The 17,258-nt window shown below is 38.6% G+C and overlaps 1 protein-coding gene across 2 annotated transcripts in view; it reads right to left on the reverse strand.

Moving 5' to 3' along the window:
• Positions 1-17,258, reverse strand: part of RALGAPA2 (Ral GTPase activating protein catalytic subunit alpha 2) — a 304,928-nt gene that overhangs the window by 220,629 nt on the left and 67,041 nt on the right. For both annotated transcript variants that reach the window (XM_077814154.1, XM_077814153.1), the window contains exons 12-16: positions 16,259-16,396; positions 13,351-13,499; positions 9,855-9,966; positions 4,229-4,466; positions 1,927-2,091 (exon numbers count right to left, since the gene is read on the reverse strand). In XM_077814154.1, the coding sequence (XP_077670280.1) occupies positions 1,927-2,091; positions 4,229-4,466; positions 9,855-9,966; positions 13,351-13,499; positions 16,259-16,396 (802 nt within the window). The remainder of the gene's footprint in view (positions 1-1,926; positions 2,092-4,228; positions 4,467-9,854; positions 9,967-13,350; positions 13,500-16,258; positions 16,397-17,258) is intronic.

Below are 17,258 nucleotides of genomic sequence, written 5' to 3' on the forward strand. Positions count from 1 at the left end.
AAAGACTGAATTTCTGGTGATCCGACCAGGAGGGCAGGGCCTAGTCCTGGAGCCTCCAGCAACAACGTTTGACTGTCTCCAAATTCAACAATGAGCTACCCATTTGTTATGAATGAGGAGAGAAGCTGTGCAAAGGAATATCCCTCACTCAAAAGCGGTAATGAACATCTGCTGTGGCTGCTGCTTGATGGCCCATTGAACTGGAATGAGCGGCACTTGTAACCATCATATCAGAGAAAGACAATCTACTATCTGAAGCTCAAAACCAGGCTGCTGGAGTGTTTGAAAACCCTGTATTCTCTTCTGCATCTCAGGACTCAGGGACACTCTTCCATCAGCCTCATTCCCTGACCTGCTCTCACTTTCCTCTTATTTTTCTCATTTTCTCTCTTTCTTTATAGAACAAACAAGAGAAAAAACAAACTGGTGAACACCGAGCTACTGTATATACATATTGAACTACCGTACATATTTATTTGGCCATATTCTCAAAAGTGCTGGGAACTCAGCACTGCTGAAAATCAGGTAACTTATTCGGGCACCTAAAATACGGATTTAAGAGCTTAATTTGGGTACCCATTTTTTAAAACTTGCCATTATGCACAGTGCTACAGATGTATATTTCACTTTAGAGAAATCACAAAACAAATTTTAAAAAGGTCTCTATATCGAGAAAGTGTAAGATGTAATAAAGTATACAAAGGGATATAGATATGGATGTTAAGTACAACTAAATACAAAGAATTCTTATCCTGGTTAGCTTTATCAGATAATGATGATCATTTTTAAAAAGTTGACATTTTAGAATTATTAAAATAAAAATCTCTTCTTAGGTTGTAAAAGTGATAGACTATACCATAACTATTTATTAACTGTTTGATATTTTTACAGTTATAAAAATACAATATTTTGTGGAAAATGGCTTAGTCTTGCAGCTCTTTTTCATTGATTGTAGTAAGAGAATTCCTCAATAATAGGAGGTATTATATATTTCCTAGTATTCTGTAAACCTCTCATTAATTTACTTGCTTAATTTACAGGTACTAGAACTGTTTAATGAAACTTCAAAGTATTTCTACACCTCCATATAATGTTTACCAAATACTAAATCATGTAGTCCAGAATTTAGTATATACATAAAAGAACCTATTCATAATGAATACACTAAAATATTTTCATCCAGAATCCTTCACCAAAAAAATCCAGGGGTGTTTTACAATTCAGATCTGGTAAAAGCAGCAAGGTGGAAGAAAAAGATTATTGTGAACACATATTGTATTTTCTGGCTTTAAAACTGTACCTTAATACTACACTAACAGGATTATTTTGCACAGAATATATGTAAACATCAGCAAGACATGATAATCTGGGTATTTGTACCAGTGCTTGAAAGTCTGAGAAAAGATTTAAGGAATGAAGCCAAAGTGTCTTGATTCACTAGTGAATGCTGAATTTTCCTGGGAACAGTGGCCTGTGATGACGTGAGTTATTGCTTTTATAAAAAATTACTCTAAATATCTGAAAGGTAGTCATGCTGGCTAAAAAGTCCCAGCTTTTACAAATACATTAGTATAGTATATCTATATAGTTTACTATACTTAGCCAATCATTCTTTATTATCTAGCCCATTTAATAAAAAAAACCACACTCAACAAAATATTAAATCATTGTGTCCTAACCTCAGTAATCAATAAATCTCTCCTATTTTATATAATCATAGTATGTTTGACTAAAAGAATTCCTGACGTAAATAAAACTGACCTCTCTTTCTAGGTATAAGAAAAGTGAAGGAAAAGATTTAGAGACAGAGTTGCAAACATTTATTCCTAATTAAAAGTCACGAGAGGAGATTTTAAAATAATTTCAGTTTTATAAATGTTGATCTTGCAATTTATAATTAAGATGTTAAAGCAGCCAGTGCCTAACCTGTTGCTCTCTGTCGGACTATGTTTCTTGCTTTCTCAATTCCGGGTGCTCCAGAGGTAGTAGCACTCCTGAATCTCATTGGTTCCGCAACTTCAGGATGACTTCTCCAGCTTAATGAAAACGATCGTCCCATTGTAGTTGTCTTTTGAGGATCTGAGATGCCACCTTTGAGATAGAGCAAGCAAAAGCAACATCAATCTAGAATCATTTACAATTAATGCTATGCTTATTTCATACTACATAGAGTTAAGTGTTTCTACAAAAAGAAACTAAAATGGGACATGTTTTAAACCTATTATTTTTGGCAGAAAAATATTATTCAAAATAATTTAAGAGATGCCAACTAGGAAGAAGTTGTCCCACAAAGCTCATGTATTACAATTCCTCCCATTGTTCCTTCTTTCTATTCATTTTTTCAAATAACATAGTTATTTGTCACTTGACCAGAACCCAAAGTGTCAGGACTTAATCAAGAGTCAAAATAGGTTTTTACAATAACACCGTACTGTACTGAGTATTCCTTGATTTAAATTCAAGAATCAAGTCACTGGCATTGAGAGTCCACCTTGCTCCACCTATTAGACATCCTGAAAATCAGGGAGTCGAAGTGTTAAGTTTAATCTATGACCAAATCTAAAAATAAGGGTGCTAAAAGTTGAGAACCTGAGAAAACAAACTGATTTCAATGGGTGCTGCTGGGTGCTTGGCATTTTTGAAAATCAGGCCACTTATTTAGATGTCTAACTTTAGACACCCACTTTTTAATAATTTTGGTCTACATGCTTCTAAACCCTATTCCTTTTATGGAGGTAGTAGAGAAAACTAAACTCATCACTAGACCTAAAAGCTTGTTAGTTACTTTTTCTGAATCTCAGATTATTCATGGTCAGCACCCAGGGATGGCCTTTGGGAGTTGTGAAATTGGACCTCTAATTTTTGAGGGAAATCCCAGAACAAATAAGGACTTGAGGTAAGGGATGGACAGTGCTGTCATTAATCGTGTAAGATCAATGCAAACTTCTCTGTGGGTAACAGCCTGCAGTTGAACTAGCTCATGTGCTGAGCTACCAGTGAGGCTTCTGCCCACAACCGGTGACATTTCAGTAGAGTTAGGAGCAGCAACCTAGTAAAGCAGATAGTAAATACATAAGTGAGAGCAAGGGATTTCTGTGTTTTAATCCTGGTTCTAATATTAACTCTCTATATTGTCTTGGGCAAACCTTAGGGATGAAATTCTGTGCTGTACCTTTAAGACACAATACAGACCTTGCAGCCCAGAGGGAGGAGATGCTAAGATGACTAAGTCACCTTTCCACCCTCCTGATCCTGAGTTGCTTCAGAGGCTAGAGAGGCCTCTGGTGTAACTTGGACAACCCTAGGGGTCTGCCTAAATTATGGCAACTTCCTGTGACTACCGTATGGGCAAAAAGAATAGGAGTACTTGTGGCACCTTAGAGACTAACCAGTTTATTTGAGCATAAGCTTTTGTGAGCTACACCCCACTTCATCACTGCAGCACTGTATCCCTGCCCCCATAAAACATGCTCCTCCTGGTGTCAGCCCTGACCCCTGGCTTGTGAGGAAGTCCTTGCAGGACAGCCTTAAGGCTATCTTCCACAGTGCCTTTGCCAGGTGAATAGCCTCCTGGCCAGTTATAGTCTATAAGACCCTCTATGCTGCTCTGGCCCTTTTACCCAGCATAAGAGGGTTGGTGCAGGGAAAAGGATCTCACCTTGGGTCTTTTTGCCTTAGTTTTCCCACCTGTAAAATGGGAATTACATTTATCTACCTCACAGCGCTCTATCCATGTTCACTAAGATAGTTCAATTAGTTAATTATTGTAAATTGCTATGAAAGTGGTGCTAAGATTCACAAGACTGCACACAAAATCCTCCACTGGCCCCCAGACTCTTACTTAAACAGGTTTATTAAAATAAAATGCAATTATATGAAAAAGGATTTCTAGTGTTGGTGGCTATGCGCAGATTGCAGCACAAGCAGCTGTGCTCCATTCCTACTACTGCAGCAGAGACTGGTGTTGAACCCCTAAGCATCCATCTACATTTTTAAAAAAGTTTATAAAAACAGATCAGTATAAGTAACTTACTAATGCAGATGCTCGATTTTTTTGCATGTAATAATACTAAGTAAAGTAAAATGGAGTGCATTTTTTCAAATGAATCTTTACAATGTGTAAAGAACCATAATGTTTAAGTTACATTTGAAAATCTAATATAGTCCAACTAAGTTTGAGTATCTTAACTTATTTAACATAAAATACACTGAAGAAGAGAGACTTTACCTTTGCCTCTTTGTTTTTTTTCCTTTTGCTCACTTAGTTTATCCAGTGGTAAGTTTGTCATTTCAACTCCATACACCATTCTTGCTAACACCACCGTTAGAGAATCCATGATGTTGGCCCATTCAGTTATCAGCTCCTCCCAGTCAGTAAGAGAAGACAGTATGCTGAGCAGCTCATCCCAGAGTTCTCGAGAAATGTAAACACTCAGATTTGCTCGGATCCAAGCCACAATAAGAGTCTGGGAAATAGAAAAGCAATGACATTTTGTACATTTCTAAAAAGCACAGAATTAAAAAATTTGAAAATGTATGTCCAAAGACCAAGAGAATTTAGACTTTTGTAACAGCTTTTCATATTTTTAATTTTCAGTCACTAAAATGAATTGTCTTTCTTTCCTTCTGTTATTCTTTACTTTCAGAATTTGCCACTTCCTGAGGCTGTTACTGAAAAATTATCAAGAACTACAAACAGAAATCATGGTTTCATGGGAGTTAAATGAGTTTAGCATCTAACAAGAAAAGAACTATAAAATAGGACCCCGTGTATAAAGAGACAAAATTCTGCAACAATAATGCCCCCCTATTTCAGCAGCACATCAGGACTTAATTCTGCGTGGGAGAGGGGGACGATCAGGACTTCTGGCCATGGAATGGAAAGGAATAGCTCCTCTCCCACCCCCTCTAGGGGTTTTCTTTCACTTGATTCTACCTTCCTTCCCCTGCTTCTACAAGAAAGGAGATGGCCCTGTCTTTCTTTCCTCACCACCAGAGCTGAAGAGCTGGCTGGTACTGTAACAGTACGGATACAGGACACTAAGAGCTGAGGAGAGTACTAGTAATTCAGGTTTAGCAGTCACCACAAGATCACTTAGTCCTGAAAATAATGCGGGTGCCAGGAATATTAGTGCTGGGAGAACCAACAGGGTTGGCACTGGAGCTGAGGAGAATACGTCATCAGCACTGTGTGAGGTGATGTCAGTACCAACAGATTGGTATCAGTGACGTGCAGAACATTGTCTCAAAGGCTACCAAGTGTTCTCAGTGATGGGTTTTTGCCAAGGTGTCAGAGGGACTCAATTTGGACCTTTTGGCTGAGAGGTGAGGAGATTTATGCCCCGTTTTACTAGGTTCCAGTAAGGGTAACCTAGGCCTGCACTCACTGTGGAAATAACATTCGTTCCTACCCCTTTCAGATAACTGAGTGGAGGAGGACTTAGCTTCCCTACTCCTCTGATTGTAGAAGGGTCTGAACTTTTTTATGAACTGTGAGCCTTGGGGACTTGGATCTGAGCTGCCACTTCCAGGAGCACTAACTGTGGACACCTATTCAGGCCTGGTAGGCACGTTTTCTCTGGTTCTGAGGAGACTCTCATAGAGCACTCCTAACTTGTGTGTCCTCCTGGAGAAGGAATGACAGATTGAGCATTTATCAGACATTTGCCTCTCTCTAAGAAAGGCCCCTCCAATGCCCATCATTAAGTGGAATAGCTGCATTCCACTTAATGATGCATTAAGTGGAATAGGAGGGACAAGTTTTAGCCTTCTTTGTATCTCCCCCTTCCATCGGAAGGCATAAAGGGCAATGGCACCCAGGGCACAGGATTGGCCTCAATGGACACTTCTGACCAAAAGAATTTGATGAAGTGTGTGTGGGGAGCATGCACACCAGAAGTGGAATACACATGCACAGTCACTCAAAGAAGAAAAGATGAATAATTACTTAAGATTTCAAGTAAATTATTCCATTTAAAGAAAAGGAGTACTTGTGGCACCTTAGAGACTAACAAATTTAGTTGAGCATAAGCTTTCGTGAGCTACAGCTCACTTCATCGGATGTGTTCAGTGGAAAATACAGTGGGGAGATTTATATACATAGAGAACATGAAACAATGGGTGTTACCATACACACTGTAACCAAAGTGATCACTTAAGGTGAGCTATTACCAGCAGGAGAGCGGGGGGGGAGAGGGGAAGAGGGGATAAACATGGGGAAATAGTTTTACTTTGTGTAAGGCACCATCCACTCCCAGTCTCAATTCAAGCCTAAGTTAATTGTATCCAGTTTGCAAATTAATTCCAATTCAGCAGTCTCTCGTTGGAGTCTGTTTTTGAAGTCTTTTTGTTGAAGAATTGCCACTTTTAGGTCTGTAATCGAGTGACCAGAGAGATTGAAGTGTTCTCCGATTGGTTTATGAATGTTATAATTCTTGACGTCTGATTTGTGTCCATTTATTCTTTTACGTAGAGACTGTCCAGTTTGACCAATGTACACGGCAGCGGGGCATTGCTGGCACATGATGGCATATATCACATTGGTAGATGTGCAGGTGAACGAGCCTCTGATAGTGTGACTGATGTGATTAGGCCCTATGATGGCGTCACCTGAATAGATATGCGGACACAGTTGGCAACGGGCTTTGTTGCAAGGATAGGTTCCTGGGTTAGTGGTTCTGTTGTGTGGTTGCTGGTGAGTATTTGCTTCAGGTTGGGGGGCTTTCTGTAAGCAAGGACTGGCCTGTCTCCCAAGATCTGTGAGAGTGATGGGTCAATCTCTCTGGTCACTCGATTAGAGACCTAAAAGTGACAATTCTTCAACAAAAAAACTTCAAAAACAGACTCCAACGAGAGACTGCTGAATTGGAATTAATTTGCAAACTCGATATAATTAACTTAGGCTTGAATAGAGACTGGGAATGGAAGGGTCATTACACAAAGTAAAACTATTTTTCCATGTTTATCCCCACCCCTACTGTTCCTCAGACGTTCTTGTAAACTGCTGGAGATGGCCCACCTTGATTATCACTACAAAAGGTTCCCCTCTGTAAGGGACTGCGGAAGACTTTGTTACGGCCTAACTAGGGAACTTCCGCTTTCTCGAGGCCGTCCGGTCACTGTAGGACATGGGAAATCAGCTATAACCAGCTTTAGGCCAATTCCGTCTGCCCTGCATGGCCCTTTGCCAGGTAGCAGAAAGCCCCTTTAGGAAAGTACCTAATTACATATTCATAAGCTGTTTCTGTGTAATGCTTATTATGGCTTGCTGTTTACCCCTGCGTCGGACTCCGTCCCAGGCAAAGCACTGATGTGGTGGGTTCTCCGCCTCCATGACAGCAATGCTTGGAGTCCCCGTTTCGGGTGTGTAACTAACCTTCAATAAATCCAATAACTCGCTGCTTAGCTGCGTGTGGGTCTCATTTTCCAGAGTACCTCTGCCGGCCTGCGGTGCTTCGAACACCTTGGCCCAGAACACCCCCCATACCCCCGCTCTCCTGCTGGTAACAGCTCACCTTAAGTGACCATTCTGGTTACAGTGTGTATGGTAACACCCATTGTTTCATGTTCTCTATGTATATAAATCTCCCCACTGTATTTTCCATTGAATGCATCCGATGAAGTGAGCTGTAGCTCACGAAAGCTTATGCTCAACTAAATTTGTTAGTCTCTAAGGTGCCACAAGTACTCCTTTTCTTTTTGCGAATACAGACCAACACGGCTGCTACTCTGGAACCTGTATTCCATTTAAGAAATCTAAATACAACATAAAAAATTAAAGGCTGCAGAAGCTAGTATGGCCCCAGCAACCTTTAACTCCAACATGGAACTTTTTTTAAAAATACAGTCATTTTAAAAAATTGCTATAAATTACATTTACATTAGAAATTAAATGCAGTTAAATGAAACTGACGTTCATACAACTGTACTGTTTTTCAGATGTGGCTCTACTGTGACATCAGCTAATAATTAGCAACCCTTGCTTTATTGCAGATATTAATTTAACCAGTTTGTGGAAAGTATAATTTGAAACAAAATTCTAATGGAAAAGCACAGCCTATGCAGAAAATGAACATATAATAGCCAGAAGGAGTTGCTAGAGATCCAACTTTTCAAAGCTGAGGATGCTGATTAAAAAAGATAAAAGGTTACATTTGTTTTTATATTTTGTCTTGAGCAATGTTTCTATGTCACCAAAAACAAGAAAACTAATTTATTTTATATGTGTTCTGTTATGATTTTTGAGAAAAAAAAAATCACAGAAAAAAATTCCTTTCCAACTCCTCATTTTCTTTTTTCGATTGATTTCTGAGTATAGATGCATTAAATTTTATGACTTAGTTTTCCTTCCCTTCTGCTTGTATTCTTTTCTAAAAAAATACTTGATTTGGCTTAGTGGATGTAACTTGAATGATGTTATGAAATTAAAAGAATCACAGTATCCTGAAACTTTGTTGATGCTGGTACACACCACGTTGTGCCACAATGTGCTATTTAAATTACTTTTGTTTTTTTATATTATTTCTGACTACTTTCATAAGCCATAGGAAAATTTATTACAAAAAAGAATATAACCATGATTGGTAGGGGGAATGTTATTCTCAATCTCCTATAAGATTATTTTAATGAAGGAAGTTAAAATTACTACTTTGATGGTGGAATTTCAACATCATTTTAGTAAGGAATAGGTCACTCAATTCACTTGTAAATCCAGGTATATACATAGACCAATTTGGTGTCTAAACATTTTAAATAATATGACTGATACCAGAGAATTCTCTAAATCTGAAATTATTAGAAACAGGCTATCTAAAATGAGAAAATACATCATATATCCATCAATTTAGGAGTCCACATAGACCAATTTACACATAAGATAAAAGTTGTCCTATTCACATTGAGGTGACAGACTAATCTTGAATAGCTTCTGACATGTAATACCCAACAGTTTATAAAGATACGCAGGTAAGGCACCCAAACAAAATTAACTCTGTCCTACAATGATGTCACAAAGGACAGGGAGGGATAGCTCAGTGGTTTGACCATTGGCCTGCTAAACCCACGGTTGTGAATTCAATCCTTGAGGGGGCCATTTAGGGATCGGGGCAAAAATTGGGGATTGGTCCTGCTTTGAGCAGGGGATTGTACTAGATGACCTCCTGAGGTCCCTTTCAATCCTGATATTCTATTCTATTCTATGACAGGAAAAAAAAATCTTTAAAAATCTGTTTCATCTATACAGCCTGAAGCAACAAACGCTAAAATGACTATATGCTATTTTATTAAAGCATCCAGGTTAAGTTTATATGAAAATAAATATTGTATGACCACAAGGGGGCAAAATGAACAGAAAGCAATAAACTACCATGATGACTAAACAACAGAAAACCTACCCAGCACATGTAAATAAGGGATCAGTGAACATAAGGGAAATGCAAATTTTTAGTACATCCTGTACCTAGCAATAGTAACAAAAGCAGATCCCATAACATATAACATTTGCAGGTCTGTCTGCTTATTAAAATATACAAGTATACTTGACAGACCTGCTCAAGTTTTCCTCTAGTGGCTATAACCTACAAAGTATAGAGTACCCGATACCCTAAACTGTACTATTAACAAGAGTCAATATTTTATGGGTTACAGATAGTATTTTTTGTAATACAGTGCAATATTTAAATAAAACCATACCTTTTTGTAATGGCATAAAATTATCTCATAAAAAACCCACTTCTTATATGAAATAAGCTGTCATTGAAATTTACTTTCCATTCTTTCAAAAACACTTTTAAAAAGAACAAAAATAGCACTCAATTTCAGTTTTACATTTTCTTATCAAAAAGAAAGGCACTTACCCTGAAAAGTAATCCTGCCAAGCTTTGAGCAAACAAGTCCTTTACTTGGTTATCCTTTGGCTTCTGCATGACACCTTCTGTTATTCGCAGGAGTATTTGTAACATCTGTTCCCTGGTACCAAAATAAAACCTCACATTTCAATTACAAGTTTTATTAATCTTACTTGTTCAGTTTCCAGATATGAAAACCACTCTTAATTCACTGATAAAGTCTCACAAACTGAAAAAGTGACAATACTCAAAACACTTTGAAAGTCACCTTTAAGACAACTTTAACTGTCTGTGGAGACTTATGTTGAAGATAATCACTTTTGGAGCACTTTGCAGAGAGGGGGAAAAAAAAAACCCTTTCATTTTAGAGGACGCCAAGTTAGGGGTGGAAGTAAAAGCCTGGTCCCCAGAGTCAAGGGCAAGAAAGTATGAAATTGCTATGAAAATCTGCCCTAATATGTCCAAGTTTAATCAATCAGTTTCCACATATTCAGGAGACTTGTTAGAAGTTTGCAGCCAAAAATCTCTGAAGATGCACCATCCCCACAAAGTGACTGAGCACTTTCCATCCTCTCACAGCTCTTAGTGCTGACCAGACTGCACATGCAGTCTGGGTCGGAGACCAGACCCGGGACCAGAGCCCTCTTTCTCAGTGACCCCCGCTGGCATTCAGGCAACGTGGAGGAGGTAGAAATCTGAGTCAAATGTTGAGGGACAAAAACTGAACTGGGGGGAAGGACGGGAGTAGATTGGGGGACAAAGAATCTGGTAAGACTGTATCATGAAAAAGCACACACATGAAGGGGCGGAATTAAGGTTGCACATTAATACTGGCATTTCCCGACTTTTGAGTGCTTGATTTCGCAATTGGCTGAGTGAAACAAGGTCTTACACTCAACTCAATGGCATTCCTACCTGTCTGCCTGTAATGCGATAACTTTTGAATGCAGAGTCTAATCAATTCCAAAATTTAAGGGAATGTTCTAGGTATCAATGGCTATAACCCTATTGATTTGATGAAAATCAGAAAAGCCAAAAGGGGGAAATGGGGACACAGCACACATGGAGCCCCTGTCATCTGGTTAGCAGAGCCAGCAGCTTCAACCACCTTTATGCATGTCTACAGATCAAAGAACCAGTTGATGACAGCCATAACACATGCCAGCACGCCCCCATTTTAGCTCTACCCATCTTCACAATACAGATTTAAACCCTGAAAGATTTCTCTCCCACACTGTAAAGAAAAGAAATAAGAATGAGGGTGAGGTGACAGAATGGTAGTACACACCGAGGGGGAAAAGGGGGCAGAGTCCCTAGCGTGGGGGGCAAAAAGCCCCTCATATGTGGTGGTGTGAACTGGGAGATCATAGAATATCAGGGTTGGAAGCGATTTCAGGAGGTCATCTAGTCCAACCCCCGCTCAAAGCGGGACCAATCCCCAACTAGCCAGGCCTTTGTCAAGCCTGACCTTAAAAATATCTAAGGAAGGAGATTCCACCACCTCCCTAAGTAACGCATTCCAGTGTTTCACCACCCTCCAAGTGAAAAAGTTTTTCCTAATATCCAACCTAAACCTCCCCCACTGCAACGTGAGACCATTACTCCTTGTTCTGTCATCAGCTACCACTGAGAACAGTCTAGATCCATCCTCTTTGGAACCCCCTTTCAGGTAGTTGAAAGCAGCTATCAAATCCCTCCTCATTCTTCTCTTCCGCAGACTAAATAATCCCAGGTCCCTCAGCCTCTCCTCATAAATCATGTGTTCCAGTCCCCTAATCATTTTTGTTGCCCTCCGCTGGACTCTTTCCAATTTTTCCACATCCTTCTTGTAGTGTGGAGCCCAAAACTGGACACAGTACTCCAGATGAGGCCTCACCAATGTCGAATAGAGGGGAACGATCACGTCCCTCGATCTGCTGGCAATGCCCCTACTTATACATCCCAAAATGCCACTGGCCATCTTGGCAACAAGGGCACACTGTTGACTCATATCCAGCTTCTCGTCCACTGTAACCCCTAGGTCCTTTTCTGCAGAACTGCTGCCGAGCCGTTCGGTCCCTAGTCTGTAGCGGTGCATGGGATTCTTCCGTCCTAAGTGCAGGACTCTGCACTTGTCCTTGTTGAACCTCATCAGACTTCTTTTGGCCCAATCCTCTAATTTGTCTAGGGCCCTCTGTATCCTATCCCTACCCTCCAGCGTATCTACCACTCCTCCCAGTTTAGTGTCATCTGCAAACTTGCTGAGGGTGCAATCCACACCATTCTCCAGATCATTAATGAAGATGTTGAACAAAACCGGCCCCAGGACCGACCCTTGGGGCACTCCACTTGATACCGGCTTTCAACTAGACATGGAGCCATTGATCACTACCCATTGAGCCCGACAATCTAGCCAACTTTCTATCCACCTTATAGTCCATTCATCCAGCCCATACTTTTTTAACTTGCTGGCAAGAATACTGTGGGAGGCCATGTCAAAAGCTTTGCTAAAGCCAAGGAACAACACGTCCACCACTTTCCCCTCATCCACAGAGCCAGTTATCTCGTCATAGAAGGCAATTAGATTAGTCAGGCATGACTTGCCCTTGGTGAATCCATGCTGACTGTTCCTGATCACTTTCCTCTCCTCTAAGTGCTTCAAAATTGATTCCTTGAGGACCTGCTCAAGGAGATGGGGAAGTCAGATACATACAGACCATTACATGTGGTGAGGGGGTAATGTGGGGCATACTGAGACCCTGACATGAGGGAGGGGTTACTACGTGTTCCAAAAATAGAGTGAGATGGGAGGGTGGTGGCATACCAGGAGCTTTTGGAGGGGAGGGGAAATGGAAGGATGCACTTGGCCTGGAGAAGCAACCAAGTGTAAGATCCTCTAGTAATGTTCTTTTACCAATTTTGTGTGTGTAATGTTTTACATATATTGACAAACAAAATTAGTTCAGTTAGCATTAGAAAGACAAACGTTTATTTTAAATTCCACTGATTGATTAAATGTATAGTTAGGTGTATGTGTGCATGTGCAAACCCATGCAAACATGCACACATTTGCATGTATTTAGCGATTATAAAGCATCTGGCAGCCCTAGCTAGCCACAGAAAGTGTATAGTAAGAAGTTAAAAACTGATTTAAGAACACTTATCTGTACTAAGCATTTCAAGATTTGAATAAACTGTATTTTTAAAAGTTGAAAATGTAGTTTGAATAAGAATCAAGTTTGAGCTAAGAACAGTAAAACGGAAGGTTACATAAGCAAAAACTTTAAACAAAAATCTCTTACATTCAGTATTTTAGGAATTTCCCCCGCAGTGGAATCATGAACTGTCTTACAAAATAAGTACAATCTTATCATACTTTTTACAAAGGCACACAAGGAAACATTAAAAAAAACTAAAATGTTATGGAAATTCCCTCATCTTTTTTCAATTATTCTGTCTTAAAATTCTAGAAGCAGTAGTATTATTAATTAATTTATTCAACCTTTAAGATACGTTTAAAACTTACCATGTCTTTTTATTCATTGAAAGTTCCATTATCATGTGCCTAAAAATACTCAAAACTGCTTTGCAAGCATCAACTTGCTCCTTCAGGAGAGCAGGGACTTCAGTACATGGTTCCAATAAAAAAACATTTGCAGAGTTCGTCAAAAACACCTTGAAAACAAAGCATTTTAATTAGGAAAAAGTAAGTTTACACAGTATCAAACAAGACCAACGGTAAGTTTCAAAACAAACATGTTTTCCTCTTCTAACCAAACCCTTATCTTTCCTTAAAGAAAGATATGTTATATTATCTAACACACTATTTTCTTCTCCCATACCATTTAAAAGAAGAGAGTCATGTTATATTCACTATTATAGTAAAAGTATAACATATTCTTGATCTTTTAGATGCTTGTCTTTTCCATTCTACCACATGGGGGTATTCTTCCCCTCCCAACCCATTTTCTAGCTGTACATATTTAAAGAATGGCCACTGATATTTTTGATCATTTACATTCAGCACTAGCAAAATGTACGGATTTCTGAGTAATTCCCAACTCCACAAATATAGAAATAGTGTCTGTCTGTCTAGTGTTCTAATGTCTCTAGAACTGGTGTCTGGTTCTGCAAGATAGGAACACACAGTTAATATGAATTTTTTTTAAGAGAGAGAAGTCCAATCGTTCACAAGGTAACCCATGAAAATGCTCAACTCCTCTAACAATTGCTTCCTGACATCTGAGAGCACAAACAAAAGGATCTTTATCCAAGCTCTCTTTAAAAAAAAGAAATCTAGAATTATTGTTTACATTAATCAGAACTCCGTTTTTTCACAGGAAGAGACGGTACACAGTGCTTTCTGGCATGTAAATGCATTCTGACCACTTTAATTGAGAGTTCTCTTTTAGGGTTCAATCCAACATCTGTAAGGTTAATGAAAGGACTCCCACTGACCTTAATTTAACTTGGAGGGCCATTAACTAGGATCATTTTCTCAAAACACAGCACTCAAAGACAGAATTTTGAAACTGGAATGACCGCATATTAGCAGAAAAGGTCTTTCATCATAGACTACTTAAGCAGGTCATTTATTGCTAGGTACACAGAATGGGACCCCAGAAAGTCCCAAAGGCTAATCCAGAGTAATTAGGTTTACTGTACATTTAGCCATTTTTTTAATGGAGTTCAAAAGAAAGGAGGTGATGAAGAAACTGCATAAACCAAATTATGTTTCCCCTTGAAAAACAAAATATAGCTCCATGGGTTACAAATCTTTAGTTTGGATTAAAAACTGGGGTAAATTGCATTACTCATATATGACACAGTCTCTTTGGCGTCCCTTAGATTTTTGCAACACCTAAGAACAAACTCTCTGTTGAGCTGCTTTATTACTGGAGTGCATTTTACCTGCTCAGTTAGCCTGCTGTCATGCTCAGAATGTCACCTCCTGATTGTTGATATTGCAAGTAGATTTGTCTTTAAATTCTAGATAGCTAGCTCTGTGACCTTCCTCTGCCATATTTGCTTCTTGGCTGATCATCTTGACTTATATATACTAGTAAAATTAATGTGCCTGACTGAATTTTATGCTTTGCCTATCAAATATTTCTGCAAAGAGATAAGAAAAAAAGTTCATATTTTGACCAACAGTTACTTCCTTTCTATGGGTATTACAAGGTGCTCAGTTCATAACTACTGCTTTTGCTGATCCTACCTGTATGATCCCTAAGATGTACAAGTGACTGAACACTGCAACCTAATGACAGCTGTGTCACTTCAGTTATCTGGTCATATATGCAGACCGAAAAGGAAGAGACTCAGATCAGCGGAAGTGAGCACAGTGCAGTTGCATGCCCCCAAACAATTCAGGCTGTAGAGAGAAAGTAATAAAACTTTCTCTCAACTACTTGGCCTATATGAAAGTTATGTTCTATGCTGCTTATCATGCTAAAGACTACATAATATCCTTAAAATCACCAGGGATTCTACTGTTCATGTCCTCTGAATAATCAGTAATTATATATGTTTCCTATCCGCTGGGATGGAGAGTCCCGCTGTTTGGAATATAGTGGGAGACCAATATAAAAACAACACTTTCTGAAGGGTGGGATTTTTGGAAGTGCCAGGAAACCACCTACTGTTAAGGTTGCCTGGCACTTCCCATTATAAATCTGTTTTCAATTGTTAATGACTTCGTTAAAAAAGAAAAAACAACAACAACAAAAGAAAAAAACCCATCCTCTAACCATCTGGGCTGAAATTTTTCAGGCCAGATGTATTTGCCAGGCTAAATAGTTTTGGAAATTTTCAGCCAAAAATAATTCAGCCATTTTGAGAATGAGGCTAGTAAAAATTATATTATTTTGCCCACGTTAAAAGATTTTGGCAACCTTTTATTTGAAATACTCTAACACCCCCATGCTTTGGAGCAGGGACTTGAAATTTGGTAGGGAGGAGCTTTTGTGTCAGGGATCAGTCTTTTGCCATGTTTGTGAAAATTTCCTCAAATCTGGCCAAGTTATAGGCCTTTGAAAAATTGCCATTTGCACATGTTCAGTAGAGACTTGCTAAAGCTTAGCAGCTGACTCCATCCTCATTGCTATTAGTGCTGACAAGACTGAACATGCAAATAAGTAAGTTTTTTTACCCTATAAATGGCCAGTTGACTTCACGAATTTTACTTAAACTTACCCCAGAAACATTCATCTTTGAGCAAAGATTAAGTGAATATTTCAGAAAGTTATAAGCATGTGAAAATTGGCTTAGAATGGAAACTGCTTTGCAGCCTTTAGTACAGCAATTGGAAACCTTATATTAAATTTGTCATCTTTGTAAAAATGTCCCTTCTGCTGACTTCTCAAACAATTTAATGGAATAATTACAAATTTATTTTTAAATTGATAACCTAATGTTTTCTCTATATACCATACCTGTAATGCAGCCTGAGCACCAGCCTTAACGTTCTTGTCTTCGTCTTCTAGTACACATCCTCTGCTAACAGCATTAGAGAAGGAGTAAGTTCTTCCCCAACTGGAAGATCTTTTATGTCCAGAATGACCAGAGGCAAGCTTTCAAAAACACAAGTAAATTAGTAATACAGGATTATAAAAGATGGATTCCTATACAGATCATATAAAAGCTAAAAAATAATATTTTTGAACAGTCATAGGTTCTGTGCTCATTTGCATAACCATTAATTGTTACTCTTATTCAGATATCTAATTTCTATAGGGTATAAGGGCAGTCCACATTATTAAATATTTTTAAGGTAATGCTTTTCATAACCCATTCATAGCTGTAAAATTTCCCTTTAAATTTTTTTAATAAATAAAAAAAATTATTAGTTGAATTTTAAGCTCTCTGTAAAACAGCCTGAGCAAAGACTGGTACTGTAAGTTTTTTTATATTCTAACTCTTGTTCCCCAAAATGCAGAAATACCCTTCACAACTCAGAATAGGGCAGATACATATGGTTCAATATATTAAGATATGCGCACTCAAGCCACAAAGTTCAGATCTGAATCTGAACTTCCCAAAGGTCAGGGTGTCTGGATCCAGTGTTTTGGTCCAGATATTCCATAGAACTGATGGAATACCTGCAAATATAGCCGGGCCCTTAACAAGATTTTATGATGGATTTAGATAATCAAATATTTGTAATTTTAATTGTGTTATCGTATACTCATGCTAAAGTATTTCTGTCAAAAGGAAACAAACATTCATGCAAACGGGGAATATTAAACCAGTAGAATGTAACACTATTTGTTCCGCTAAGTCCATCCAAAATGGTATTTACATAGAGAGTTAAAAGAAAGATTAAAGATCAGATTTTCAAAACAGCTCAGCACCCAGAATCACCCATGGTTGAAAGCAGCTGGGTGCTCAGCACATTTCAAAATCTGGACTTAAAGAAATAAAAAGGTGCATAAG

Source organism: Eretmochelys imbricata, chromosome 3 (assembly GCF_965152235.1).
Source record: "Eretmochelys imbricata isolate rEreImb1 chromosome 3, rEreImb1.hap1, whole genome shotgun sequence".
Lineage (NCBI taxonomy): Eukaryota > Metazoa > Chordata > Testudines > Cheloniidae > Eretmochelys > Eretmochelys imbricata.